The following is a 27,490-nucleotide window of genomic DNA, read 5'->3' on the forward strand; positions in this document are numbered from 1 at the left end:
TTTTAATGTCAACATAGGTTTTGATCAAATACTCTGTTTCTAGTTGGCACTAACTTAAAATACGGTTCGTACTGGCATCTCTACACAAGTAAAAACTCATTTTAATGGCAGGTGTTAAAGCAAGACTCCACCGACTTGGTGTCATTATCCAGATACAGATCACAGTACCAGGTATAAATGGAGTCTATGTCTGTTTGGGTTTGTGGCCTAGGTTGCGTGCATGCAGTTTATTAACATCGTGGTCCACTCGGTCGAAGACATGAACTTCAGAGTCCATTTGCAGTTTGAATTCACCAAGCTGGGACTTGATGAATACCTAGAGGTAAGGAAACCATTAATTCCGAGACAAAACATTTAAAACTTCACAGAGATTGTGTATGAGGTGCCGCTGATTCCTAACCGGCCCTGTTGACGTCAGAAATCAAAGCACACGGAGAGCGACAAGCTGTCAGTGCAGATCCAGGCCTACCTGGACAACGTGTTTGACGTGGGTGGCCTCCTGGAGGATGCCGAGACGAAAAATGCGGCTCTGGAGAAGGTGGAGGAGCTGGAGGAGCACCTGTCCCATGTAAGTGCACCACCCAGTCTGGACCACCAGCGCTGCTCTCAGTGCCCGCTGTTGTGCCTACTTAACTTGGCTGTCTCCATGTGGTAATTAGAAATCTACTCTGTGTTTGCTTTTCACAACTGGTTGGAGATAATAATTGGGTGGGGGGAATGCGTGAAAATAGTGTGTGAGGAACAAAGTTATTATTGTCCTTGCCGCGCTGTGTTTAGTGTTTTTTTTTTTTTCCAAATCCCACGCCGCTGCGCTAAAGGCCTCCTTCACTTGGGAGAAGGCCGTAGGCAGTCCTGACATCATTTGAGGAATTTCATAACAAACCCTGCTCTCAGGGGTCAGGAATGGTGGGGGAAGATCAGAGTGAAGATTCTTGGTGCATTCCAGAGCAGCACGTGTAATGCCATCGAAATCAAAACTAAAAGCTGTGTCATGATCGCGCTGCATCGTTCTGCTGGCTATATCTCATTTCTTATTGATGATGCGGCGTCCAGAAGGGAGCGGAGCTGGGGAAGATGCCCTCTCATCACTCTGTTACTCTCTCCGTGTCGTTTTTTCAGGTGACTGAGAAGCTGCTGGAAGTGGAGAATGAAACGATGATGAAAGTCGCAGATTTGGAGAAGCTTTTACTCCAGAAAGATAAAGATCTGCAAGCAATACGGGTGAGCTCTAGTTGCTATGGTATAATTCCTTTTTTTTTTTTTTTGCCGTTTCGCCTAAGTGTGGCTTTGAGAGTTTCCTATTTGAGTAATTAATCTGTTTGAGATGAGCTGAAATGAAAAGGAAAAAAAAACAAAAAAAAAAACGAGGTCACAAGGAAACAGGATGTTTCTATAAAGTGCCGGAGCCCTCATAACGTGCTCTTTACCGCCCCCCGGTGGCTGCTCAGGAGACGTACGAGTCGACCAACACCCAGGTTAACACCCTGAGGAGGATGATCAAGGAGAAGGATGCTGCGTTCCAGAGGCAGGTCAACATCGAGCGGCGGCTGCTGGAGCTGGAACAGCAGGGCACCATCCGTTTGCACAAGAAGCCCGACGGCGACATCTCTATCGAGCCGCTGGGCGTCGGGGGTGGCGGGATCGGGATCACTTTGGGGAACGTTGGCCAGCTGATGTTCGGTTCCACGGCTGGGCTGACAGAACCCGGAGGACCAGACACCAGCTTGCCACCCGCGAGTGAAGCTCCACCGCCTCCTCCACCGCCTCCACCACCTCCCCCTCCTCTGCCTTCTGCTTCAGGTGATGCATGTGAAGGTTTTCTTGTTTTACTTTACGCTCTCAGAGAGCGTCTGGTTTCAGCTGTTTTATGCCAGAGCAAAGTGACGGGTCACAGCACTGTGCAGCTGACCCAGACAGGAAATGGTAACAAAAAACAAAAAAAAACAACAAACAGTTTCCTGTGTTTTCAGTTCTTTACATTATTAGACCATGTTTGATTTAGGAGCAAAATAAAATTTTTTCACTGAATAGAAAAGTTACATTAGTGGAAATATAGCTCATACTGTTCTAAAATTAGTTTCTGCATTAATCACAGCTGTTCCAGTTCCACCGCCTCCTCCTCCTCCACTTCCGCCTCCACTGCCAGATGCTTCTCCCTCCGTCATCATGACCCTGGGTCTGTCAGGTGAGATCAATGGGATGTTCTTTGTTTTGGATGGTTCTAACAATTTACAGCCTATTTTAACATCATTTGTGTGTTTAAAACACCACTCCACAGCAATCAGAATCAAGAAGCCAATCAAGACGAAGTTCCGTCTGCCCGTATTTAACTGGACGGCCCTGAAGCCCAATCAGATCAACGGCACTGTCTTCAACGAGATCGATGATGAGCGTGTGCTGGAGGTACATCCAGAAGAGACTTGTAACATGTTTTTTTTTTTTTTTAAACATTCTGGTTTAAAATGTTTTTGGAGGCGGTAAGAAAATAGAAACAGTTACAGATCAATTGATTTAAAAAAACAAACAAAAAAAAAACCCATCTTCCTTATCATCCTGCTCAATATCTCAATATCTGTGGTGGGAATGTAAATCTGGGTGAGTGGCTAAAAGGCAGGTTCCTCCAAGCTAAATCATTATTAAGCCCTTTGTAAAATAAAGTTGGGACTGCTGCGTAAAAGCTATTAGAACCTCTGATCATCTTCTGTAGCACATTTTGTCCTCTTTGTGTTTTTTACTTCTGAGAGGAAAATGGTTTAGTTACACTCAGTGTGGAGGGTTTGAAATGGGTCTTTCGTATCTGTTTAGAATCAGAATGCATGATGTATTTCTCATGCAGGAGCTGGATCTGGAGAGGTTCGAGGAGTTGTTTAAGACGAGAGCCCAGGGCCCTGTTGTGGATCTTTCTTGCACAAAGAGTAAAGTCTCTCAGAAGGCGGTAAACAAAGTCACTCTGCTTGACGCCAATCGGTCTAAAAACCTGGCCATCACGCTGCGGAAAGCCAACAAGACCACAGAGGAGATCTGCAGAGCAATTGAGAAGTACGCATCTCCAATAAGCTGAACAAAACGAAACGGTTACCCACTGGACAAGGTACAAATGAGCGTTGCTATTTTACAGGTTCGACCTCAAGGCTCTGCCTGTGGACTTTGTGGAGTGCCTGATGCGCTTCCTCCCCACCGAGGCGGAGGTGAAGGTGCTCCGTCAGTACGAGCGCGAGCGTCGTCCGCTGGACCAGCTGGCCGAGGAGGACCGCTTCATGTTGCTTTTCAGCAAGATTGAGCGGCTCACCCAGAGGATGAACATCATCACCTTTGTCGGGAACTTTGCGGACAGCATCGGCATGCTCACCCCGCAGCTCAACGCCATCATCGCTGCGTCTGGCTCGGTGAAGTCCTCGCCAAAGCTGAAGAGGATGCTCGAGGTTGGCGAGGGTTTCCGTAGCGGCTTTTGTGCGGCTTGTGTTTGTTTGTTTGGTCGGGGAACAAAAACTTATAACTCTGCTTGTCTTTTAGATCATCTTAGCTTTGGGAAACTACATGAACAGCAGTAAACGTGGCAGTGTTTATGGCTTTAAGTTACAAAGTCTTGATCTGGTGAGTTTGAAATAAGAAAAATCCAGCCAACGGCATATTGCTTTGTAGTTTTTGTTTTTTTGCTGATGATGATGTTCGTTTTTTTTTTTTTTGACTGTGCAGCTGCTGGACACAAAGTCCACGGACAGGAAAATGACTCTGCTCCACTACATCGCTCTTATTGTGAAGGAGAAGTACCCGGAACTGGCCAACTTCTACAATGAACTGCACTTTGTGGATAAAGCTGCGGCGGGTGAGTAAGCTCCAAACCTTTATGGTGTTTTTAATGGATAAGGTTTTAAAGTTGCTGACCCGTTCGAACTGCGTGCAGTGTCTCTGGAAAACGTGCTGCTTGACGTCCGAGAGCTGGGCAAAGGCATGGATCTGATCCGAAGGGAGTGCAGTCTCCATGACCATCCGGTGCTGAAAGGTTTCGTCCAGGCCAGCGATCCGCAGCTGGACAAGCTGCAGCGGGACGCCAAGACGGCAGAGGTACTGATTCTAAAGCTCACACTAAATATCCAAAGAGATGCTGGAGAGGGAAACAAAACACGCTTTCAGCTCTCTGACGTCTCGCACGTAACCACTGTTTGCTCCTGACTCGACAGTGTTTACAAACTGCGCTTCCACTCTCCTCCCCGTCGATTCTAGGAAGCCTTCAACAGTGTGGTGAGCTACTTCGGAGAGAGCGCCAAGACGACTCCGCCCTCGGTGTTCTTCCCCGTGTTTGTGCGCTTCATCAAGGCCTACAAGGTGAGCCCCGGCGACCTCCCCTCGCCTCTGTGTGCTGACACGCCGCGGTCTTCTCTGCAGGCCTTCTGGGAAGTTCCCTGGTTTGTTTTAAGCTCCGCCTCGGAGCGGAGAGGAGCGGAGTTTGGCCGCCTCTTTGTGCCACAGGACGTGGCGTGTAGTCTGAAGGCAAATAACAGGAAAGGCCAGCTGGGGCTGACTTTAGAGTTGCAGCTGTGGTGTTTAGACTGCCCCCCCCCCACCTCTGAGCTTTTACCCCGGACAGCCGCGCCCAGGCCCCGCCACACAGCACACATCCTGGGATTGTTCTCAGACTGGATTTATGGGATCTGCTTAAGGAAATGTACAAGACACAGATTTAAGGGCACAAGTGTCTGTTTGAGTTCACGTAGAGAGTTGGACAGTAAGTCCAGATTTATTGGATTTGTCCTTACTGAGGGACACACAAGGTAACCTTGACAACAATCCAGAATTTCGCTGGAATAAAGTCTCAATGCTAAACCAGAACCCTGAAAATAATGTTTAAAGTTTTAGATGAATACAAAAACACAAATTAGTGGAAATTTAATCAACCTAATTTATTTAATGCTTTATAAAAACTTTTAATTTTGTCCCACAATGTCCTCCATAAAATAATGTTTAAAAAGGACAAGCTTTTAAATAAAGTACATAGCATAAGTATTCACTCCCCTAGAACCCTACACTTTATTTTATTGGGATTTTGAATTGACCATCACGAAGTCGCACATAATTGTGAAAACATTTTACTAATTAAAATCAGGAAATGTTTGACATATATTTGTATTAAGATTCTTGGATCTCGATACAAATGGATGCCAACGGCATAATGATGCCGCCACACATTGTGGTGTTGGGTTCAGTGTGATTTGCAGTGTTGGTGTTCCTCCATGCATGAGCTGAGCTCGTTCTTCGATCTGCCTTCTGTGTCCTCTTTGTGGCTTGTGGCCAACTTTAAACGGCACGTTCGCTAGCTTTCCTGCAGTGTTTTTTTTTTTCTTTTCGTGTTACTCCCCAGTATCTGCAAATCTCTACAGCTCCTCCAGAGTCACCTCTTGGTCTCTTCTCTGGTTAATTACTCTGTTTGCACAGCCTGTTAGCTTATTTAGATGATTTACAGTTATATCAGATTATTCTGACCTTGGACTGAGGAGAGCTCTATGAATTGTTTAAAGCTCTTTATTCTTTTTAATTCATAAACTAAAGCTGCTTTAATCTTCTCCACAGCTTCACCCTGACCTCCCTGGTTTGTTCCTTTTGTTTTTATGATGCAATTTGTTCATGAATGTCCTCCAACAAACCTTTTAGGCCTCAACAGATTAATTTACGGATAGTTCACTATTTACTAATGAGATGACTCTTGAAGGCATTTTATTTTTAATAATACACACCACACTTGGATTTTTTTATCTTTATAAAAAAAAAAAAAAACCTTTATCACTTAGTTTTTACTTTAGTTATTTGAAGAAATGCTAATAGCTTTGCTGCACATTTAAAGTTTTATGACAGCTGGTTGGCATAATGCATTTTGCATACATCATGTCCTTTGAGTAATTTGCGACTGCTGAATGTTTTCGCCCACCGTTGGCTGCATGTGTGGGCCACTGATTGGTCCAAATTGCTGCTCTCTGCCCACAAACACATGGCAGGATAGATTATATTGTGTTTGTGTTCTTGTTATGCTCACAGCCAGTTTTTTCAGGTTATTAGATGCACAAAGTGGATTTTAGCTTTTCTTTTATTCATAGTTTTTTTTTTTTTTTTTTTTTTTTTTTACTTGCCATAAGTGTGTTGTATGGTAATGGGGTTGTTGAGTTAATAAGTGTAAAAATAAAAGGTGATTGCAAAAAAAACAATCATAAAAAAGGAGAAATGTTCTCATCTGCTTCCCAGAGTACAGTTTCTGCAGTTATTTAGGTTTTGTTTCACAAAGATATGTGACGCATGCCTTCCCTGTTTATGTTGGAATTCTGAACTTGTGCTAAAACGGGCCACATAAATCTGTTGACTTGGATTTATTTGAGTTGTAGTTCATTTTTTTCCCCCCTCCCCATATTTTCCCCGTCTCAACAGGATGCTGTGGAAGAAAACGAACTGAAGAAAAAACAAGAGGAAGCCATGAGAGAAAAGTTACTGGCTCAGGAGGCCAAACAGCATGACCCCAAGGTACAGTCCAATTTCAGCCGGATGAATCTTCTGCAAAGTTCTGCACATAGTTGTGAAGTTCTGCAAAGTTTATTACCCTGTGATAAAAAAAAAAAATTTTTTTAAAAAGAACCGTCAGAAAAGCCCAAATCCTCTCTGCTGACGCAGGTCCAGGCGCAAAAGAAGAGGCACCAGCAGCAGGAACTGATCGCAGAGCTGCGGAAGCGGCAAGCCAAAGACCATCGACCGGTGTACGAGGGCAAAGACGGCACCATTGAGGACATCATCACAGGTGGGCCAGAAAGAACCATTAAAGGGCCCCACGTGGGCGCCGGCAGCCGCACCGGTGTTCCCAGGCTCAGGATGACTGTGGTCATCGACTGCTCAGCTCCTTTGAAGTGCACCTTGTGCTACATACTGCAAACACCAGCACATCTGGAGCACAGCAGCGCATAGCAACAGCTACCGGCTGCGTCATAGCGAGGCGTCCGGCCAGCTGGGAAATTTACAGCACTAGAGTGTTTTTCTGTCAGATGGGCAATTTGGTGCAAAAGCCTTTAAACCCGCTCCCCCCACCCCTGCTTCTGCAGCATCGGTGTACGCTCAGTGATATTTTTGCTGTAATCCATAATCACGCTCTAAGATGTCGATAATATAAATGTTGCATCAGTATTAACTTTTACGATGTCAGTAACGGCTTTTAATCACTGGGCAGTAGGCATGGGCCGGTTACAGCTAATTGACAAGTAAAGCAGAGTTTTAAAAGTTTAAAAAGGATTTCAAAACCACTAAACTGTTGCTTTGGTTATAATCCCTTTTAATTACGTGCCAGAGAAAGTGATAGTCATCTGAGTTTTCTGCAGTTGCAAGAAAACTCGCATGCAACTGCATCCTCCTTATTGTTCCTGTGCACTGATTGTAGGTTTCAGCTACACTTTTCCTTAAAGAGCCACCAGTTGATTGGTCAGAAATTATCTACCAATTTAAGCATGATTGACCCTGATCGGTGATCGATGAGACGCATTTCCACTTTTCAATAAATTCATTTTTGTTTAATACAAATCTGATAAAAGTCAGGGACATATAATGTGACGTCTAAATAAGAATGTTTTGTAATCGCATCTTTTTTGTTGTTGGATTCAAATCCATTTCTTCTATCAAAGAATCCTGCAGCAGATTTTAAAATTTTGTTTCATAGTCCAGTTAGGGGGGAAAAAAAATATATTGGTTACACCCTAAATCAGCAGGACAAACATTTAAAACAGAAAAGCTTTGTTTTGCTTATAAAATAAAACATTTGGTTATATTTTAAGTCAAAAGAACTGAAATATTCTAAATATTTAAGTTAAAAAAAAACACATCAATAATATTTTAGCAACAGTAGAAATGATTGTTGCTTTCCAGTTGGAAATAAAAGCAGTCGCATTGCGTCATACTTTTTTGATTAAACCTTTAACTTTAATACGGCCATGCTGTGGTATTTTTTTTTTTTTTTACAAAACTTTCACACTGTGAGAATCTCTCACCAGCCCATGCCTATTGAGTCACAATAAGCACCAACCCAACTAAAATCTGAGATTTGTTTTTTTCTCATTTTACCCTCATAAAGTATAAGGCTTTTTTTTTTTTTTTAAGCAACAGATTTCCAGAATGTTGATTTCATTTTGTTGCAGGTTTACTCCTTTTCTACATAATATGAAGTCAGTTTTGTTCCCCAGGGCAAAACGCAGTGTGTCAGTGTCTCAGGTGTGACATGTTCTTCTCTTCCTCCTCCCGCCCCTCCTTCCCCCAGTACTGAAGAGCGTGCCCTTCACGGCCCGCACTGCTAAACGCGGCTCACGGTTCTTCTGTGAAGCCAACCTCTGCGACGACGCCAACTGCTAGCCCTCCCTCTCTCTAATGCCAAGGTTGTCCAGGTGTCTCCCCGTATGACTCTTAATCCCACTCTGCATGAAGCATGATCCCTGTCCCCTCACCCCACCTCCAACAACAACAACAACCTTGTTAACTAACGTGGGCCGTCTTCTTTCGGTTGCTTGAGTTTTGTTTTGTTTTGTTTTTTCTTTCAAGATGGCTTCTATCAGGCGTTTGGTGATAGGAGGCAGCCAAACCTCTTGGGTTGGAATTTAAGAAAAGCAGCTGCAAAAAAACGTCGACATGTTTTTTTTGTTGTTGTTGTTTTTCTTAGAAATGAACAAAAAAAAAAAAAAACATGTTGACACACTTATGTTGCAATCAGTAATGCAAATAAGCATTTATACAGCATGCATGGCATATATTGCTCTGTAAGGCTCTTTCATGTAATCCTGAATAGAAAGAGGTTTGGCTTAAAAACGCCAGTTTTATCCAGTGAGACTAACTTGTTTGGTGTTTTGGTTTTCTGACTAATGTATGACTTCCCCTCCCCCCCCTTTCCCCTCTTCAACCGCTGCTGTTTATTCCACCCTCCCTCCAGCTGAAAAGAAGATTAATGACAGTATTTCCCACTCCTGAATAGCGGGTAAGGAAGGTAGCCTGGCTTGAAACCTGGCCCGCTTGGCCCTCAGGCCTCCTGTGTGCTGCTACAAGTGATGTCAGCTGCTTCAGCTAGTGCCTCACACAAACAACAACAACAACAAAAAACAGCTTTGCAGCACTAAAATGTATTTTAACCACAGGGGAAAAAAAGACAGCTAATGCTGAAGCCAGGTAATAGTGCATAAACAAGACATAATATGCCCTAACTTTCAACTGACTCATAAAATCTGACTTTCCTCCTCCCCGTCAGAGGTGAAGTTTAATAAATATCGCCTGAAGATCATCCTCATCCCTCTCTAAAATGTGTTGCATGTCGTCTGGTGTTACCATGTCCGCCATGTGTGTCTTTGCTAACTGTCGTCTGCAGCGTGCTCAACAGCTGTTTGGTCAGCAGGCATGGGGAAGTAGAAATGCACATTCATTTGATAACACAGATTTGTTTTTGTGTCAAAAACGACTATTGGCCTAAACGTTGTTTTCTAAGTTAGTTGACCAACTAAAAAGCTTGCTGATCGCTGTAACGTAAGCAGTGCATTGTTAGCATTAAAGTGTTGCTCTTTCTGCATCCCCAAAGCCTTGAATTTGTCTTTTGTTGTATAGATGAAATTCAAGGTTATGGGAATATTTCATCTACTTGTTGGATCGTTTATGCTCTCATTCGGGTGTCGTGCCTCACAAAAGTATTCATACCCCTTGAAGTTTTCCACATTTTGCCATTTGACAACCACAAAGTGTGGCGTACATTTGCACTCTGCCCCCTTTCAAACAACACTAGAGAAACCAACCAGCAGTGAGTGAAGTGGTGGAGTCCACTTTCATGGACTCTATCACACGGTGTTGTGAAGGCTGGTATTGATGTTTTCAAACTCCTGGTCTTGACTATACGACAAAGGAGCATTAGGGCCAGAGGATTCTCACAATAAAAAAAATTAAAAATAAATAAAAATCCTCTTAAAGTCATATGATGATAAAATCATGATTTGTTTTTGTCAATTGCCACTATATTAATAAGCTGAATTGAATAATATGAGAATAAAATCAAAATGTTTCCAGCATCAAGTTGTAATAATGCAAGAATATAGTTGTAATTTAATGAAGCCTTGTAAGGAAAAGTAGCAGCACTGCTTTAAAATGACAAATGTTGAGCATTTTAACGCTCAACGTTTCTATTTTGGTATCGATTTTAAAAATGAGAAAATACTTCATCTTTTGTCATAAAGTCACAATTGGCAGCAGGACTTAGAAATAGATAGTTGTTTGCCAGAACTTTTTTCTCATTAAACAACTATTTTCCTGTTTTACAACTATCTTCTGCTAACATTATGTCTTTATTCTGCTAGTATTATGACTATTTTCTCATTATGTTATGACTTCATTGAAAAAAAATTGTCTCAGTCTAGCTTTCATACTCCATCGTATGCCTCGGACTTGCTGGATTGTGATTTTTTTCTAGTTGAAACATCCTTTCTTTTTTCTTTTTTTATTAAATCCTAGTGTTAACCCCCAGCCTGCAGAAAAATGCAACAAATAGTTTCATACTTTGATAATGTCAACACTATCAACTGTGCCTCTTTGCACCAAAGATGAGCTGAATGAGAAAACAAGAAGTAACATTTTGATTTACTTATTTACTTTTTCTGTTTGAGTGAAATGCCAGAAAATAGGACATGAATGAAGTCCTCTAGATTCACTTGTTATCTCCACTCACTCTGCCTGTATCTAATGCTAATGTTGATGTTCAGCTGGATGTACGTTCTCTACAGTCGTTTATGTACCGTATTTTCCGCACTATAAGGCGCACCTAAAAACCTTCAATTTCCTCAAAAGAGGACAGTGCGCCTTATAATCCGGTGCGCCTTATATATGGACCAATATTGAGACGGAGACTGCGGCAGCAGCGTGTCTGTTGGTCTGTGTTACCCAGAAAGCAGTTGGGCACAATTTCGCAACACCAAAACCGTGAGTGAAACAAAGACTGGGGACCACTTCTTTATTATTATTATTATTATTATACACCCATATTTGTAGAGAACGGAACAAATCATGTCCCGTATCGGTTCAATTCGGGACTGTAACTAGCATCTATTCCATGCGCCTATGAAAAAAGTTAAAATAGGCCATTCATTAAAGGTGCGCCTTGTAGTGCGGAAAAATATGGTGACTTAGTATATTTCCAGATTTTATTGGACAGGCGGGATGGAGTTAAGTAATTATTGGACTAAAAGCTCTTAAAATTGGCAAAAGACAGGATTAGAGCAACTGTAAAATACGGCAGCCTCATTCTGCTGGTATGTGAACACATTTTGAAAAACATCTATCATGTTTATTCCGCTTGATTTATTTTCATGTCCCAGTACATTGAAGTTTGTGGTTGAGAATGCAAAAAAAAGGGGTAAGAATGCTTTTACAAGGCACTATGTGTGTGTGCGTGTGTGTGTTTGTGTGTGTGCGCGGCGCGCGCGTGTATTTTGCTGAACTTTGATGATGTAAAGACTCAGCTGCCATTTTATTGAAAACACCTGAGCGAAATGAGCGCAGCAGCTGATGATTCTCTAATCATTAAAGTAACAGTTATTTCACCTTCATGATAATTATGAAGGACGGCTTTCTATAGGATTGCACACACACACAAAAAAAGGCTTAGCTGAACTCGACCAAATATCAGACAGCAAACAGTTCCTCAAGGTTAATTCAATAAAATGGAAACTGAGTTTGTCTTTTTGCATTTGTTGCTTGAAAACGCAGACACGAACCTTTTTTAGGGTTGACCTCCAAGTCGTCTAACGTGTGCGTCTCCTCCCTGTCTCTCACCCCTCTTTCCTCACCTACTCACAGATCTCCGAAACCAGCCCTTCCTGCGAGTCGATGCCTTGATCCGGAGCGGTTGGAAGAGACCCTAAACCACTTACCTGCCACTTATACCCCCCCTTCCCTTTATAACACTTGTCCCTGTGTCCCAGTGGTCCCTCTCAACCCCTGAGAGGTTGCAAATCACAAAAAAGGACTAAAAAGGGAGGAACGGGGCAGAGCTCTTGTTTTGGCTGAATAATTTATTTATTTATGGAGGTCCTCCTTAGCAGCCACTTTCAGCAGGCAGGTATCGTTAACCAAGCACAATGAGGATGCTTCTCCTCCAACCCTCCCTGCTGTGCCGGCGCTGAAGGTCAGACTAGTTCGGTCGGAAGGCGACTGCGGCAAAGGTGAGACTAGTCCTCCAGAACCCGTTTCCTTACTCGACTGCAGGAGTGAGACCGGGAGGCGGTCCCGAAAACGTCGCCAACCGGCTCAGTCTGCCTTAAAGACATTTGCAGAACAATCCTCCATAATCGGACTCTAGCGGACTATTTATTAGAGTTTTGCCAAGTCTTTCTCGTCGTGTTCAGTCGAGACCCGATGTCGAGGAATGTTTATGTAGGTCGTACTCGAGAGGAAAACGTTTCCTGGTTCTTCTAGGTGAAGCTAGTCCAACCAAAATGTCTCCAATCATATCTTTAAGAAGTGCCTTTTGTGTAAACAGTGTTATTGTTGTATGTCGGCCATAATTTGTTACTTCATTTGGTGAAGATTGTACTTTTTTTTTTTTTCAGCCTTGTAATACCCACAATATGTAAGCTGAAAATCAGGCTTTATGAACACCTAGAAAGTGATTTCTAATATTTACCCTTCAAGTAAAATAATCTGACATAAGTTATACTTGGGGGGGTTTGGGTGAGGTTTATCCAAGCAAATGTAAAAAAAAAAATTGAATGTTACTTCATGTATCTTGACGACACTTCCTGTCACACTTTAGGTGGCATTTTGAAAGTGACTTATTTGCCAGGAGGTCTCCAGATTTACACACACAATGTGGAAGATATTGGCCATAAGATGCATCTCAATAAATTAGAATATGATCAAAATCTAGTTTATTTTAATATGTCAACGAAAAATGTGAAACTCATAGATCGATTGCACATGGAACATTATATTTCAGGTGTTTATTTCTGTTTGGTTTGCCGATTGTGGCTCGCAGCTAAAGAAATCCAAATGTAGTTTCTTGGAAAATCAGAATGTTTGACCAACAAAAAAAAATATTTTTAATGTAGAAATGTGTACAGTATATGAACTAGTAGCACGAGATGGAGAGAATCAGCCTGTGGCTCGGCTGTGGTGTTAATGAACCGCAGTGTGCTTGAATGCCGTCCTTCAGCTCGTCTGCATGATTGGATCTGCCGTTTCGTCTTGGCCATACTCTGCGGTTCTCTCGCAGTTTAGGGCAGGAGGGTTAGCAACGTGAGGTTTTTAAGCCCGGTATCCTCTAAAATACCCTGACAGATGGCCACACGGACTTTGGACTTGGGCAGCAGACGACACAGCTCTTCGAATCACCGCCACCTGTGAAATCTTTACACCGGACCTCTCGTAACTCGGGGCTCTGGAGTCGTCTGTGTGTGGTTTCTCTTGAAGCGCCGGCCCAAACTCTACCATGAGCTTTGATTCCGAATCTTCTAGAAACCAGTGACGATCTCTGATGCCTGTGGACCTGATCTTCCGATGGTTTTCCTTCCATTCAACTTTTTGTTATTTTGCTGGGATACGGCAGTCTGTATATCGGAGACTCCTTCGGGTTAGCTGATCATCTATATCTGTAGCTATACGTTTTCATATTCTATCTATATAAAAACAATTCTGTTGATTCAGTTTAATTCTTCAGATTTTCCAAGAAACAGAATAAACACGCGCAGAAAAAAAATCTTGTGTTTTTGCTTGGATTTAAATTGAATTCCTGAAATCAATTGGCGCTTTCGTGATATTCTGATTTACTAAGATGCATCAGTACATGTGTGTTTCTAAGCTTTTGTTTAAGTCATGGCAAATGGTTTGTTCTTACACTACATACTTTGGCTTAAAATAGTATGAGACACTATTCTTTACAAGAAAGGTTTTATTAATGTAAATTAAAAAGAAAAAAAGTTGATCAAGGAATGTTCTTTGTAAAGAAGAAAAAAATATTTCTGGGATCATCAAGTGCCTGAAAGGTGACACTTTCTGTCTAATAAAAATGTTGAATAAGAACCTTCATCAGACTGCAGGGTCATGGGGAAAAAAAGTTTTTGGCTTCCTTTCTTTGACGAAACAACATTCAAACAAACAATTTCTACATCTTTGCGTTTTATTTCTTAGGATCAACTAAGATACTCTTCCTCCATTTCTCTCCAAATGACAGACGGGGCCGTTGTACATTTCTACTAGAAAAATCCATTTAATTTCTTATATCAAAAAAAAAAATAAAATTATAACAAAACAAATCAGATCCACAAACCCGTGGACTTTTTGCTACCAAAGAAATCCTCCAACCAAGACATGATTGTTCTAATTTACACGAGTCATTTTGAACAGAACGTTGAAACTTAAAAAGGTGATGAATACTGTTAACAAGTGAAGGGTAAAGCCAGACGTTCCTCAGTGTGTGTGTGTGTGTGTGTGTTGAGTTTGAGCACCACACGGTGTGATATGGCAGGTATGGCTGACGGTTTTAAAAAGCAGCACACTGAGACAAACAGAAGGTTAGCAGCAAAGCAAAACAATAAAAAAAAAAAAAAACGCTCATCAGGAACGAATCAGTCTCACTATGGAATGGATGCTCGCCGAGCATTTAGCTAAGTTACAGTTAAACCTAAAAAAATTTTTAAAAAATCGATCTCACACGTCGTACCATCAGTCGGTCTCCCTGGCCTTTCCTGAAAGTGTACAATCAAAAGACAAGGAACGGAGAAAAAAAAACCTAAAATGCAACCTCTGCTCGTTTTCAGTGAATTTAGACAATTTTGCCTTCCGCCCCCCCCCCTCTAAAACTATGGAGCAGTGTCACAGCTCCCATCACGTCCCACAGATATCTAAAAAATAAAAATAATAAAACAAACCCAAGGCCACAGACAGCCATTCCTGGATTTATTTATTTTTTATTTTTTTTTGTTAAATCCAGGAATGTGGACTTACAATCATCCTCGTTAAACGCTCAAAAAAAACTGCAATTGAATCATTCATTGTTGCTGACAAAGATTACACAAGGACTTTAAAAATAAAATGTTAAAAAAGTACAGACTGCTATTTGTTACTGTTTGTTTGTATTCCTGGGTAATATTTTCAAGACACTTTGTTAATAGATTCATATATATACTTTTATATATATGGAAATATAGATTTTTATATTTATATATATATATATAACTTTAGTCTGTGCAAGGAGGTAAAAGACAATCACTTGAATGTAGCTGCTGAGTCCTCTGTGTGCATTCCTCTGTCAGTCTCCTTCCAGCAGCAAACTAAACATGCACATCTAAAGTGGAAAGCGTCCAGGAAGCATTCGTGGTGAGCACTGACATTACTCTTCTGAGCAACTAAACACTTGGCAACTTCTTCCTCCAGGATGGAACGATACTCCCCTGCTCTCCCCCACAATCCCCCCTCCAGTACAATTCATACCAAAAAAACAAAAGCAAAAATAAAAACATGACATCTGCTCCACAGCTGTGTCTCTCTCCATCTTTTACATTTGCACAGAGGTAGTGGCTATATGTAAAGAGGAAGTGAACAAAATTAAAAAGAACCGATAAAACGTCTATAAAATGGTTTGTTTTCCCTCACCGGTTATTTTTTTGTGTTTGTTTGTTTTTCTATGTCAAGGAACAAAATATAATACTGCAATCACTTAAAAAAGTAGTCCTTCATATTTATACATTTTGTACAGAGTTCTTGCGGTTGTTTTTCTCCTTTGTTGCTTTTCTTGTCAGCTGGTAAAGGCATATGATGAGAGAGAGAGTGAGAGAAAAAGAGGGAGCTCGCTGGCTCAGCTCTGGGTCGGACGAGGCGGGGCGACGTCGGCAGAGGTCAATCCCGGCTGAGCTCTACACCAGCGGGTCATTCATGTCCTCGTCGGCCTGGGACAGAAGCTCCTTCTTTTCGTCCGTGCTGGCCAGAGAGTTGCGGCTGTTGTGGGCGCCCATGTACAGGGTGGCGTACACGGGGTTGGTGAAGTTGGTGGGCTGCCGGGGACACGAGATTACAAGGTTGTTACACGACGCATAAGGCAAGATTTAGAGAGCTCAATTCAGAACTTTTTATTTAAAAAAAATCTTTTCCAAGAAATTCTGGTGTATGGAGGTGCGCCTGTAGGTTTATCTAACTTCAATGATTTCCCCAGACGGTTTTTCCATCGTTACCTTATCTGGGTCCAAAGTGAAGTCTGAATCTAGCAGCTCCCCGGCGTCGTCGTCGGGGTCTCCTTCGTAGATCTTGTAGGCCGGGTTCCCGATCTCTACATTCATGGCTCCGTTTGTCATCCGGTGATGCTGGAATCCCTTTGCGCTGCAGAGCGAGAAACGCCGTCTTTATCAATCGTCTTTATTCAAAAGCATAAAATCTGCAGCTCTTCGGGAGAAAACATGAGTCAAATAAAGCCAAAAGGGAGACAAGTTAAATGAAATCAGGTATTGACGTAACTATCTTAACACATCTCATACAAACAAGACAATCATTTAAGGTCAAATGAGCCTTTTTATAATTTTTTTTTTTTTTTTAAAAGGCCATTTGATTAAAACGATCAGGTATACAGCAGCATGTCTTCTGCAGAGAATGCTGGACGTTGCAAATATTCAGCTCTTTGCAGCTTCTGAACAGTTTTTTTTTTTTTGTTTAATAAATTCACAGCTGAAGAGTATCCTTGCAAGCACATAAAGACCGACAATTACACACTTAAACACAACATGAAAAGTTATGGAGATGGCGAAAAAGTGTAAAACGTTCAGTTCCCCATGCTGCTGCTGATGGGGAATCCCTCACAGGGGTGGTTAGGAGGCAAACGGGGAAATGGCAAGCAAATACAAACCGACTTAAAGAATATAGAAATAAAATAGACAAAAAAAAAAGCAAAAAAAGGCAAAGCCACTCTGACTGTATATCAAAAGAAGGAGAAGCTACGGGGGAATTATTTAGCCCTATCGAGTTACCGCGAGCACTGAGAGCGAGATTTGCCCGAGGACAGAAACCTGGGAGACAGGAGACAGATGCTGTTATCAGAATGTAACGCAGAAAGAGAAGCTAGAGAGAAAAGGATGAAAAATGGAAGTCGAGTCCCCCCCAAAAATATGCTTATTCTTTTTTTTTTTTTATTCAGTACTCACCCACGCATTCTCCGCTTGTACCACAAGATGGCGCCAACAACCAGCAGCGCCAGCAGCAGCAGCAAGAGGATTGGAATCACGACGGAGGCGGAAACTGTGAGGAGCAAATGGCGTGAGCAAACCATACCAAAGGGCGTTCTTTTATTAGCACAAGGCGTTTATTGACTTACCACCACCGGCGGCATCAGAAGAATCCACAGAGGAAGACGCAACGTCACATCGGTATCCTGACCATCCAGAATGACACCTGATAACGACCAGGGAGTCAGACAAACAGAGGAGGAGGGGGTTGTCACAGGTTTGGGGGAGTGGATACGGATCTTACCTGCATGCAGGAAGCTGAGTGCGGGTGTCGAATGAACACTGGCCGTGAGCGCAGTAGTCCAAGCAACTGTAGCAGGTGGAGTGGGTCTGACCATTGGTGCAGCTACATGGACACGTGGAGAGAGAGTTCAGCTTGTTATAAAGAGCAATTTAACAACAACACAAAAAAAAAGAAACCAGTGGAATATCACAGAAAAGCTCATTTACTTAAAAAAAATATAAAAAATTAAAAACAGAAATGAAAGCTTCAAATTTGTGTGTAAAGTTAATTTATTTTTTTGTCTCTCTAGAGTTCTGTCTTCTCAGCTTCCTTACTTGCAGGCGATTTCCCCGGTGCGCTGCGTGAAACACTTGCCGTCTCCACAGAACTGACACTTGTCGAGCTCGCACTGGTGTCCCGTGTACTGGGTGGGGCACTGACACAGTTTGGTGCCGTTGGAGGTCTGCAAGCAGGTCCCACCGTTTTGACAGAAGCCTTCACATTTACCTGATGAAAGAAAGAGGGCTTGGTGAGAAGAATAAACCACACACTGCAACTTTAAAACAGTTCAGTTTATGTAAATATTGACATTCAACAGACTAGAGTCTGATTTTTTTTTTTTTTTTTTTTATAATTCCTGTGGGTTTTGCAATGTCGGCAAACTGAAATGTCTAAACTCCAGAGCACAGAAAGTGAGGAAAAGTTTTTTTCTACTCTTGTGTTTAGAAGGACGCTGCTCAGAAGAGAACTGAAAAGTAATCAGTTACCTGTCGCACTTTTGAGTGTGATTTTCAATGTCTTTTCTGCTGTGAATAAAATTTACTTACACATTTGATTAAATATGACATATTTCTCTATTTAAAAAGTAACACTAAATCCCTTGCACAAACTATCTCAACCTCGATGCCTTAAAAGAGAATTTATCTGGAGGTGCTGCCACTTACTGTACTGGCACTGGTCTCCTTGGTACTCGGGTTTGCAGCTGCAGGTCGGCTGGTTGCCCATGCTGACCAAGCAGCTGCCACCGTTCAGGCAGTAATCCTGGCAGGTGTGGAGGTTGCAGTTCGGCCCTGTGAAGCCTTTAGGACATCTGCAAGTCGGTGTGCCTGCAAAACCATTTCAGTTGTTAAACAGGAGTTTCAAGATAATCTCCCCCCCAGACATTTTGAGAAAGCAAAAGATGCACAAATTAAACGTTCCAGGAATAAAGTCATCACTACCTGCTCTACAGGCAATCGCAGCCCATACAATGATTGTTCTGCTTTAAAAAAACATGGACAAATCTCAATTAACTGTTAGCGAATTTAACTTTTTCTTTTTTTTTTTTTGCCCTGGCTGAAAATAACTTATGTCTGCACATAGACAGACATAGATATATCTATGTATATTTATGTCTGGCTGGAAATCCTCACACCAAATGAGTGTACCTGTATGGGAAGAGGTGCAGGTGCCTCCGTTCTTGCAGTAGTCCCTGCACTGGTTGACCTCGCATCGCGCCCCAACGTAGCTGGGCTGGCAGCGACACTTCTGCACCTGATAGGCATTGAAGAAGCAGCTTCCGCCGTTCAGACACTGGATACTGCAGGGCTCTGATGGAGGAGCTGCAGAGAGAGGACAGGAGGGAGGAGACATCATTTATAATACAGCATTTAAACCCCTTTTTTTTTTTTTTTAACCCATAGATGAGATGCCGCTGAATGTGAGTGATATGTATGCTTGGACTTACTGAAAGATGACGAGGTGGGGCTTGCTCTCTCCACACAAGTACCATTGTCAGCGACGTAGTTGTTGGGGCAGGTGCAAACGGGCCCGCTGGGGCTCAGAAGACACAGCCACTCGCACTTTTTCTTGTCGCACGGGTTAGGTACTGGTGCAGAAATAAATTACATGCTAAGTAAGAGACTTCAGTGTCTGTAAAAGCGCAAAGTATGGCTTAAAGATGATTCCCCACTCACTGTCTGGCTGCTTGTATCGGTGGTACAGGACTATGTCAGTGGCGTGGTTGATGCCTGTTGTGAGGTTTTCCATCGGGCCTTTGCCGAACTTGTTGACCCGGAAGACAAAGTTGTTCATGTACGTGACGCCGTAGATGTAGTCCTCAAAGATATCAATGCTGAAAGGGTGGAGCAGGTCTGAAAATGAGATGAAAACGGGAGAAAAGCATTCAGGCAATGAACTGATGTGGCAGCGTTACGTTTTCTGGGTTCTACTCAGACATGCAACTCAACGGTTTTTGATGCCAGAGACGGCGATGACGGGGTCCGAGCCGTCCAGGCGAACGCTGCCGATGACCGAGAGTTTAGCGTCGGCCCAGTAAAGACGCTCGTTGAAGTAGTCCACGGCTAATCCTGCAGCAGCAGAATGAAAATGAAAGAAATGTAAGGGGCTTTCGTTGGTTTGGAACATTTTGGACCTGAAAGAATCATTCAACGCTCAAACGGCGCTGACCTGTGGGCCACTGGATGTTTTCTTGAACGAGAGTCTGTCTAAGAGTGCCGTCCATGGCAGCCGTCTCGATTTTAGGATGGTTTCCCCAGTCTGCCCAGTACATGGTGCTAAAGAGACACAACACACAGTCACAGGGCTCAGAAATGTGGCATTGAAAAAATGAGTGTAAAAGTGTTAGTACATCTTTAAATTCTCCCACATTTGATCAGATATTGGTCAAATTATAAAACCCAAGCGCCTTGTCAGTTCTACTCCAACATTTTAGACTACTTTGTGTTTGTCTGCCAAATAAATCCTCAATACCACATCAAAGATTCCTGTTGTAACATGACAAAAAATGTTAAGAGTACCAGTACAAGTTAGTATAGATTATAAATCAAGCATCTCTCTGACCTTCTTTGTGGGTCCACTACAATAGCATACGGCTCATCTATCATGCCAGAGATGAGGGTCTTGCAGTGCTGCCCCGACATCTGAGCCACTTCGATCACATCTCGACCGGAATCTGTCCAGTACAGGTTACCTGCCACCCAGTCCACTGCTATACCACGCGGCATCTTCAGCTCCCTGATCTGGATGTGAGCAAAAAACAACTTAGCAACTTTTTTTTTTTTTTTCTTCTAAAGCGACACATCTTCAGATTGTTTACAAGCTTTACCTGCAGGTTGGTGATGCCGCCCTCGTTCTGCCGGCGGTTGCCGTGAGAGTTTGAGGAGGAGGAGGACGACGACGAGGACGAAGATGAAGACGGCTCCGGGAGCTCGTAGGAGGAGATGCGGCCAGTGTGCCAGTTGGTCCAGAAGATTCGGTTGCTTTTGACGTGCAAATCCATGGCGTCGATTCGCACGCTGGCGTCGCCCTGGAAGATCTGCTCGTAGCGCCAGTTGGGCATGCCGGGATCCAGGCTGCGGATTTCGTTGTCGTCGGCTATGTATAGGATCTGTCGACTGCTGTTCATGCCTTGGAGCAGCGGAGGAAGAAGCTGAAGCAGCGATTCTCAAAATCTTTTAGGTTTTACTTTTTTTTTTTTTTTTTTTCAAAATATTTTGGTGCATTTTTCCAATCAGAAGAACAATCTTCATAACTGTTGGCTCATCCTCCACAACATTTAGTCGTTTGTTCTGCAGAGGGTGGATACTATCTTTGCTGCATTGCCAGGAGCGTATCTCGTTGAAGACAGAAAGGAGCGTCTGGACGTGCAAGAATGATTTCCGGTGCTGCGTATGGTCCGATTCGTTTTCAAGATAAACTGCAATATCACTTACAATTGTGTACATCCTAATGCAGAGGCTGTTTCTTAAAAAGTTTGTACTTTTGTAGTTTGCTAAAACTAGTAGTTTGCGCCGTAAAATCCGAGCAATAACGTGACTTACGTGTCTGTTGTCACCCATCGCCTCACCCTTTACTCGCACGCGGAGTTCCAGACATGCGCAGTGGTTTCCTCTGAGCGGGAGAAGATGTCTGTCTAATCGTCAGTAATATAATAGCGCTGCATAAATCATAGATATGGCGACATGTAAAGTAAGCAGTGCTTCGCTTTCACAGACAGTGGGGACTTCGTCCAACTTTTAGCGTCACTTGGAAGGAAAGTTTAAAGAAAGATAAGATCTGTGGACGTGATGCTAGCAAAGCTAGCTGTACTGACTGAGACACACATGTTGCATCTGATGAAAAAAAGTTGTCACTCATGCACTGAATTATTGTGTGGAGGTGTTGACTTAGGTGTCCAAAGTGCAATATAGTGATATGATATTCAGGAACAATCCGATTCTTCTGGATGGATCTTTACTGATTCAATTTATTTCAGCTCTAAGTATTTAATATCTAGGTGTTTTATGGGAATGCGGCTCTTTCAGATCAATTTGAGAAGCAATTTTGATAGGTAAAACTTATTTTTTTGTGTCATGTAGTGCAGGGTGCTGGTCTTGACTTGGTCTTGGGTAGGTGGTCTTGACTACAACTCTGCTATTGGCTCCTTGGTTGCCTGTCCTCTCCCACCCACCTTCTTCCCATCCCCTTTCTGTTGGATTTCTTTAAAAATAAATGTCACTAGTGGCAAAAAAAAAGTGAAATTCATGCTATGTTAGGACAGGAGACACTATGTTACATAGTAAACACAATAATAACATGCTTTATCTGTGGCATTGTTCATTAAAATGGCCCATTTCTAATGTATTAAAATTAAATACGATCGGAACACTTAATGATATTAGCGATTAGGTAATCCATTCAGCAAGTACTTTTACTTTTAATACTTAAGTTTATTTTTAAAAGCCAGTACTTTTTTACTTTTACTTAAGTACAAATGTTATTGTGGTAGTTTTACTTTTACTAGAGTACATTTTTGTCTGTGTATTTGTACTTCTACTTAAGTAAATTTTTTGAGTACTTTCTCCACCACTAGTGGTGCCACCAAAACCAGATTTCTTTGCATTGGAAGAACAGAGTAAACTATCATATTGAAAACCTGACAAAGACATTCGATAGTCTTGTTTATAAACACGCCGTCAGGACTTATCATTCTGCTGATGCCGATGATGTTATTGAACTATCCGTTTTGATTAAGCGACTCGCTTCGCCGGGTAATCGATTAGGCTTGGCAGTTTGCACCAACTGTTTTGAGAAATGCACCAAAGCATTTGAAATAAAATCTAAGAAGTAAAAAAATCCAAACAACGATGGGATTATCCTTACTGTCAGCCTTGCAAGTGTCATTGATCCTGGTAAAGTACTTGTGGCAGCTGCATTTGTAGGAACCCTTGGTGTTGTTGCAGATCTGGGAGCAAACTCCAAACTCTAAACATTCGTTTTTATCTGAGAGATGAAGAGCCAAAGGAAAACGTTAATGCCGGCGAAATATTACAAACCGTTTTCGTCAGTCTTAATTGTAAAACTTGCAGATTATTTGGAAATAATCTGCAAGCGTACCTCCACAGGTGTGGTGCCCCGTCTTCTGGAAACCCTTTTTGCAGGAGCAGAAGGAGTCCGTGCCGTTGGTGATGCACTGCGCCTCGTCCACGTTGCCGCACTGGGTGCTGTTGCTGCGGCAGTCGTTCAGCCTTTTGTCTGAGATTAAACAAGCAATCTAAAGATGAGACGGGGAATTCTGAGTTTCTGTGTCTCACAGCGTGGACGCCGGGTCGGGAAGGAAGCACCTGTTTTGCACTGGATCTCATCGGAGCCAAAGTCTTCGCAGTCATTGAAGAAGTTGCAGCGCAGGTTGGAGCTGATGCATCGGCCGTTGAAGCACGAGAACTCATCCTTCTCACACGTGGGAGTCGCTTGGTGGGCCTCTGAAAAATGCAATCGCGGACACGTCGGTAATAATCCAAGCTGACGAAGCAGAGGTTCTTTTCTAATCAGACACTTCCGTGAAAAGGTTTTCACGCCCCTTAGACGTTTTTGAGAAAAAACCCCCACAAAGAATGTGAATGTGTTGCCGCTCCTCTGAACAGCTCCACTTCTCACCACAGTTGAATTCGTCCGAGCCGTCCCCACAGTTATTAACGCCGTCACACCTCCTCGACATGTGCAGACACACGCGGTCGTTCAGGCACCGGAAGACTCTGGTAGGAGGACACTGGAACCTCCCTGAGAGGAAGAACGGACGAGACACAGAAGAGAGAAGCAACAACAAAAAAGAAACAGGTCAGAACACGACAGCGAACGAGACATTTAGAAAGTGTGGGACTAAAAAGATCAACTCACTGCATTCCTCTGGATTCTCATCAGAGTTGTCACCACAGTCGTCTTCCCCATCACACTTCCAGGCGAGTGGTTTGCACAGAGTGTTGTTGCACTGGAACTCATTTTGAGGACAGTGACGTCCAGCTGAGAAATAGAAAAGCAAGGTCATTTTTTTTTATTTTTATCAGTGTTGAATAAGATCAAGTTTTTCAAATTAAGCTGACATAGGAAGTAACATAAGTTGATGCAAAATCCACTGTCCAAGCAGCAGCAAGCAATCCTTAAATATGTTTTGAATATTCCTTCAAGCTTCTTCAAGACCTTTTGCAGATTTTCTTAAAATGAAAGCAGCTTTTTCCTCTCACTCTGGTCGTGTAGTTACTGTTGCTAAATATTGCACAAAAATATGAGTTTTGATTAGTTCACATTTCTTGACTTTTCTCTATTTTTCATCCTCACCAATGTACCAATCTTAGTGATTGAAATTCTAAAACTGTCTAGCAAAAAAAACAAAAAAAAACATGGAGTCTGGTTATTGAAGTCATTTAAAGTCCATCCAACACTGAAGATGGCCTCCCACCAACTATTGCAAGTGTATCCACGTGATTGAGGCACTGCACATTTTGATAGCGTGGTGAAGACTGCGCTTTGATCTACTGTGCTGACCTATTTCAGAGGAATGTTTTTAAGCCACTTAAATCTCACTTCAAGTTATTTAGACTCAAAAAGAGCATCCGAAAATCTGAAAAAACCTTGGAGAAGAAAGATCGCAGCACTATTTGGTTTGTCTCTGAGGCAAACACCTATTGAATATAATCCAACATCCTCGCCAGAAAAGACTCACCAGTGCTGCCACAATTCTCCTCATCACTGCCGTCCATGCAGTCGGGGTCAGAGTCACATCTCCAGCGGATCGGGATGCAGTGACCACTCTTACACTGGAACTGGTCGTTGTCACACTTCAAATCACAGCCGTGCTGAAGACAACACACAACACACAGAGTCAGTTTACGACGAGAAGTTAGAATGGATTCAGAGTGACACTGCGGTGCTCCAGGATGAAACTTGGCCCACGTTTAACTCTATGTTTTCCTTTTACTATGAAGTTACACTTTATGGAGTTTGGTTTTAAAGTTAAAGAAATAGCTAAATTAAACGAAGATGCAAATCTTATCTAACAAAACAAAAATGTACATATAAATTATTGACTCATTAAAGCGAAGAAGACGTTCAATGGAGAATAATATTTTAATCTGCTGAAGAAACGTTATGCAGGTTCTCTTGCTCGGCACAAACATAAGAAGTTGTTTTTGTTGTTCATTATTGGTACAGTTTGCATTTCAGTTTGTTATTGCAAAAACATAAACACTTTTTTTTTTTTTACTGCTGGGTGACGAGGGTTAAGTTGTAAAGATCTATTTTTAATTGGTTTACTTTTAAATGGAGAAAATTATTTCCACATACAAATTAAGAAATGTGAACAAAATTGAACCACCAATAAGTTTCACTAAAAAAACTGAAAAAAAAAAAAAAAAAACTCACGCAAACAAGAGGAATAACATTTCCTTTGATGTCAAGCGAAATAAAAACTTATTCATGACGTTCCTCAACAGGAGCACATAATAAAACCTCACCATCACGCCCCTCACCTCATCAGATCCATCAGCGCAGTCATGATCTCCGTCACACTTCCACCTCCCGGCAATGCAGCGGCCGTTCGTGCAGGCAAACTCGCTCTCTGAACATTGACGAGGTTCTGCAGAAAGGGAGGCTTGCGTCACTAAAAAATGCTGACAAAAGTCAGGTGAGCAAGCTTCGAGCACAATGCACAAGAATGCAACACATGTACGGGTAGACAAGACTTCAGAGGTTTATGTGAGAGACTGCACAGAGATATCTTTTCTTTCTTTTGTGTTGCCGTCTTCTCAATTGTGGAAAAAACAACACAAACTTTGGAAGTCCGTCGATAAAGGACAACTAAAACTTTGGGAAATTGACAGATTTGCAGATCTGCTTGCAGACTCTCACGGGTCAGGCTAGGGAAGTGGAGGTGACACACGAGAGACACGGTGCTGATATGGGAGGTGGAACGACTTACCTCTGGCTCATACCAACAGGACAGTATGAAATGAAACAAATGTCAGATGAGGTGAGATGCTTCAGAAATGTCAATGCAAAGCAATGAATTTGCATTCAGGATCATCAATTTGTTAGACGTGAAAAGGCAAAAAGTTGAATTTGTTGCTGGCGGGTGATGCGCAATGGGTTACTGGCGGTGGACAGAGTGAGCAAATAGGCGTAGAGAGCGTGAAGTGCGGAGGCATTAGTTTTAGAGACACCTACGGCATTTCTCTTCATCCGAGTTGTCCCCGCAGTCGTTATCGTAGTCGCACTGCCAGCGGCCCGGCACGCAGCGGTTGTTCTTGCATCTGAACTGGTAGGGTTCACAAGTCCTCTCAGCTGCACAGTTTACAAGCATAAGTTGCAGCAAGTAAAAAAAATGTAGAAACATCTGCAACACTGGCTTCTCTTCAGTTCCTACCGCACTCTTCTTTCGGCTCGTCGGACGAGTCGCCACAGTCGTCCTCGCCGTCACACTTCCAGCGTGCGGGGATGCAGCGCCCGGAGTCTTTGCATCGGAACTCGTCCACACCGCACGTCATTTGAGCTGCGGGAGAAGACGAGCATTTGGGCACGACGGTCAGTGACATTCGCAAAAGGCACGTCGGAGTGATCTCCTCCGGTCAGTGAACTTACTGCAGTTGGCTGGTTCGTCTGATCCGTCGGCGCAGTCGTTGTCCCGGTCACACACCCAGAGGCGAGGTATGCAGCGTTTGGTCATCGCACACTGGAACTGGGTGGGAGCACACGTAACCTCAGCTGTTGGGGGGGAAAATACAATTATTGTTAGTTTTCCATTTAAATTGAGTAAACCGGTAAAACGGGTCACTTACGGCAGTCCTTCTCATCCTCGCCTTCGCCGCAGTTTTCCTGGCCATTGCATCGGAAGATCCCAGGAATGCAGCGATTCGGGTGGGAACATTTGAACTGGCTGGGCAGGCAAACATGAATATCTGGGAACAAAGATTATAAGGTTTTTTCCCCCCTTGAAGATACATAATATTGCTGGCATAATATAGCTGCTAATAATAACAAAAAAACCCCAAAGACCTACCACAGTTGGCCTCGTCTGAGAAGTCCTGGCAGTCGTTATCTCCATCGCAGATATAAGCAGGATTGGTGCAGATGCCTGTACCGCATTGGAACTGTCCCGGTCTGCATTTAAACTCCGCTGTCACAGATAAGACACGGTTCATCAGCATTCTTCTCCACATAAGTATATCTGAGAGCTCAACTCAACCACAAGCACCTTTACATTAGTTATGATACACTATCCGTCTTCTTCCTCAGATACTTACGACAGTCTGCAGGCTCGTCTGACCCGTCGCCGCAGTCGTCCTCGGTGTCGCATTTCCACCAGAAAGGAATGCACTTGTCATTCTTGCACACAAACTGGAACGGAGAGAGAAATGATCCAAACTGAGAGCAGGGCTGGAGTCGCAAGGCATCAGTGCAGATGATAGAAACTCAGGTGTTTCAATTATGCAGTCGGGACAAAATGAGTTTGGCATTTTTAAATTCTAATAGCAGAACTTAAAAAAAAACAACTAAACTTCAAACCAGAATAGTAATGCTTCCCTGGTCCATTCAACTGTTTTTCATAGATTCCTGCAAATTTTCCATTTCAAAGTCCCATACTTTCTTAGGTATTTTTCCTGCTGCTCTCCTCCCTGTGGTCTACATGTAATCAGAGTTGTTTTGTGATTGCATAGCTCCACCTTTTTTTTATTTTATTTTTTACAAATTTGTACCTATTGTGGCCTAT

The 27,490-nt window shown here is 42.7% G+C and overlaps 2 protein-coding genes across 5 annotated transcripts in view; one reads left to right on the plus strand and one right to left on the minus strand.

The window, feature by feature from the left end:
• Positions 1-14,525, plus strand: part of fmnl3 (formin-like 3) — a 38,110-nt gene extending 23,585 nt beyond the window's left edge. For 2 of the 3 annotated variants that reach the window (XM_008413694.3, XM_008413698.3), the window contains 16 exons: positions 212-322; positions 419-568; positions 1,120-1,221; positions 1,449-1,800; positions 2,096-2,185; positions 2,279-2,403; positions 2,837-3,039; positions 3,119-3,422; positions 3,514-3,594; positions 3,697-3,826; positions 3,905-4,065; positions 4,225-4,326; positions 6,415-6,507; positions 6,655-6,778; positions 8,279-8,393; positions 11,839-14,525. In XM_008413694.3, the coding sequence (XP_008411916.2) occupies positions 212-322; positions 419-568; positions 1,120-1,221; positions 1,449-1,800; positions 2,096-2,185; positions 2,279-2,403; positions 2,837-3,039; positions 3,119-3,422; positions 3,514-3,594; positions 3,697-3,826; positions 3,905-4,065; positions 4,225-4,326; positions 6,415-6,507; positions 6,655-6,778; positions 8,279-8,370 (2,220 nt within the window). In that variant the 3' untranslated portion in view covers positions 8,371-8,393; positions 11,839-14,525. The remainder of the gene's footprint in view (positions 1-211; positions 323-418; positions 569-1,119; positions 1,222-1,448; positions 1,801-2,095; positions 2,186-2,278; positions 2,404-2,836; positions 3,040-3,118; positions 3,423-3,513; positions 3,595-3,696; positions 3,827-3,904; positions 4,066-4,224; positions 4,327-6,414; positions 6,508-6,654; positions 6,779-8,278; positions 8,394-11,838) is intronic. The other variant, XM_008413696.3, reaches the window with a different exon arrangement.
• The window catches only part of lrp1ab (low density lipoprotein receptor-related protein 1Ab), a 101,208-nt gene continuing 87,936 nt past the window's right edge, over positions 14,219-27,490 (minus strand). Inside the window, exons 63-90 of one of the 2 annotated variants that reach the window (XM_017305706.2) lie at positions 27,024-27,117; positions 26,780-26,896; positions 26,559-26,678; positions 26,362-26,484; positions 26,147-26,272; positions 25,948-26,064; positions 25,254-25,360; positions 24,449-24,581; positions 23,626-23,748; positions 23,386-23,508; positions 23,073-23,210; positions 22,846-22,983; positions 22,612-22,731; positions 20,576-20,877; positions 20,311-20,489; positions 19,918-20,024; positions 19,698-19,817; positions 19,425-19,601; positions 19,196-19,336; positions 18,897-19,070; positions 18,414-18,575; positions 17,805-17,976; positions 17,491-17,592; positions 17,336-17,412; positions 17,166-17,259; positions 16,992-17,030; positions 16,206-16,350; positions 14,219-16,028 (exon numbers count right to left, since the gene is read on the minus strand). In XM_017305706.2, the coding sequence (XP_017161195.2) occupies positions 15,891-16,028; positions 16,206-16,350; positions 16,992-17,030; positions 17,166-17,259; positions 17,336-17,412; positions 17,491-17,592; positions 17,805-17,976; positions 18,414-18,575; positions 18,897-19,070; positions 19,196-19,336; positions 19,425-19,601; positions 19,698-19,817; positions 19,918-20,024; positions 20,311-20,489; positions 20,576-20,877; positions 22,612-22,731; positions 22,846-22,983; positions 23,073-23,210; positions 23,386-23,508; positions 23,626-23,748; positions 24,449-24,581; positions 25,254-25,360; positions 25,948-26,064; positions 26,147-26,272; positions 26,362-26,484; positions 26,559-26,678; positions 26,780-26,896; positions 27,024-27,117 (3,708 nt within the window). In that variant the 3' untranslated portion in view covers positions 14,219-15,890. The remainder of the gene's footprint in view (positions 16,029-16,205; positions 16,351-16,991; positions 17,031-17,165; positions 17,260-17,335; positions 17,413-17,490; positions 17,593-17,804; positions 17,977-18,413; positions 18,576-18,896; positions 19,071-19,195; positions 19,337-19,424; positions 19,602-19,697; positions 19,818-19,917; positions 20,025-20,310; positions 20,490-20,575; positions 20,878-22,611; positions 22,732-22,845; positions 22,984-23,072; positions 23,211-23,385; positions 23,509-23,625; positions 23,749-24,448; positions 24,582-25,253; positions 25,361-25,947; positions 26,065-26,146; positions 26,273-26,361; positions 26,485-26,558; positions 26,679-26,779; positions 26,897-27,023; positions 27,118-27,490) is intronic. The other variant, XM_008413699.3, reaches the window with a different exon arrangement.

The sequence above is a fragment of the Poecilia reticulata genome, chromosome 7 (genome assembly GCF_904066995.2).
Source record: "Poecilia reticulata chromosome 7, P_reticulata-male-v2, whole genome shotgun sequence".
Lineage (NCBI taxonomy): Eukaryota > Metazoa > Chordata > Actinopteri > Cyprinodontiformes > Poeciliidae > Poecilia > Poecilia reticulata.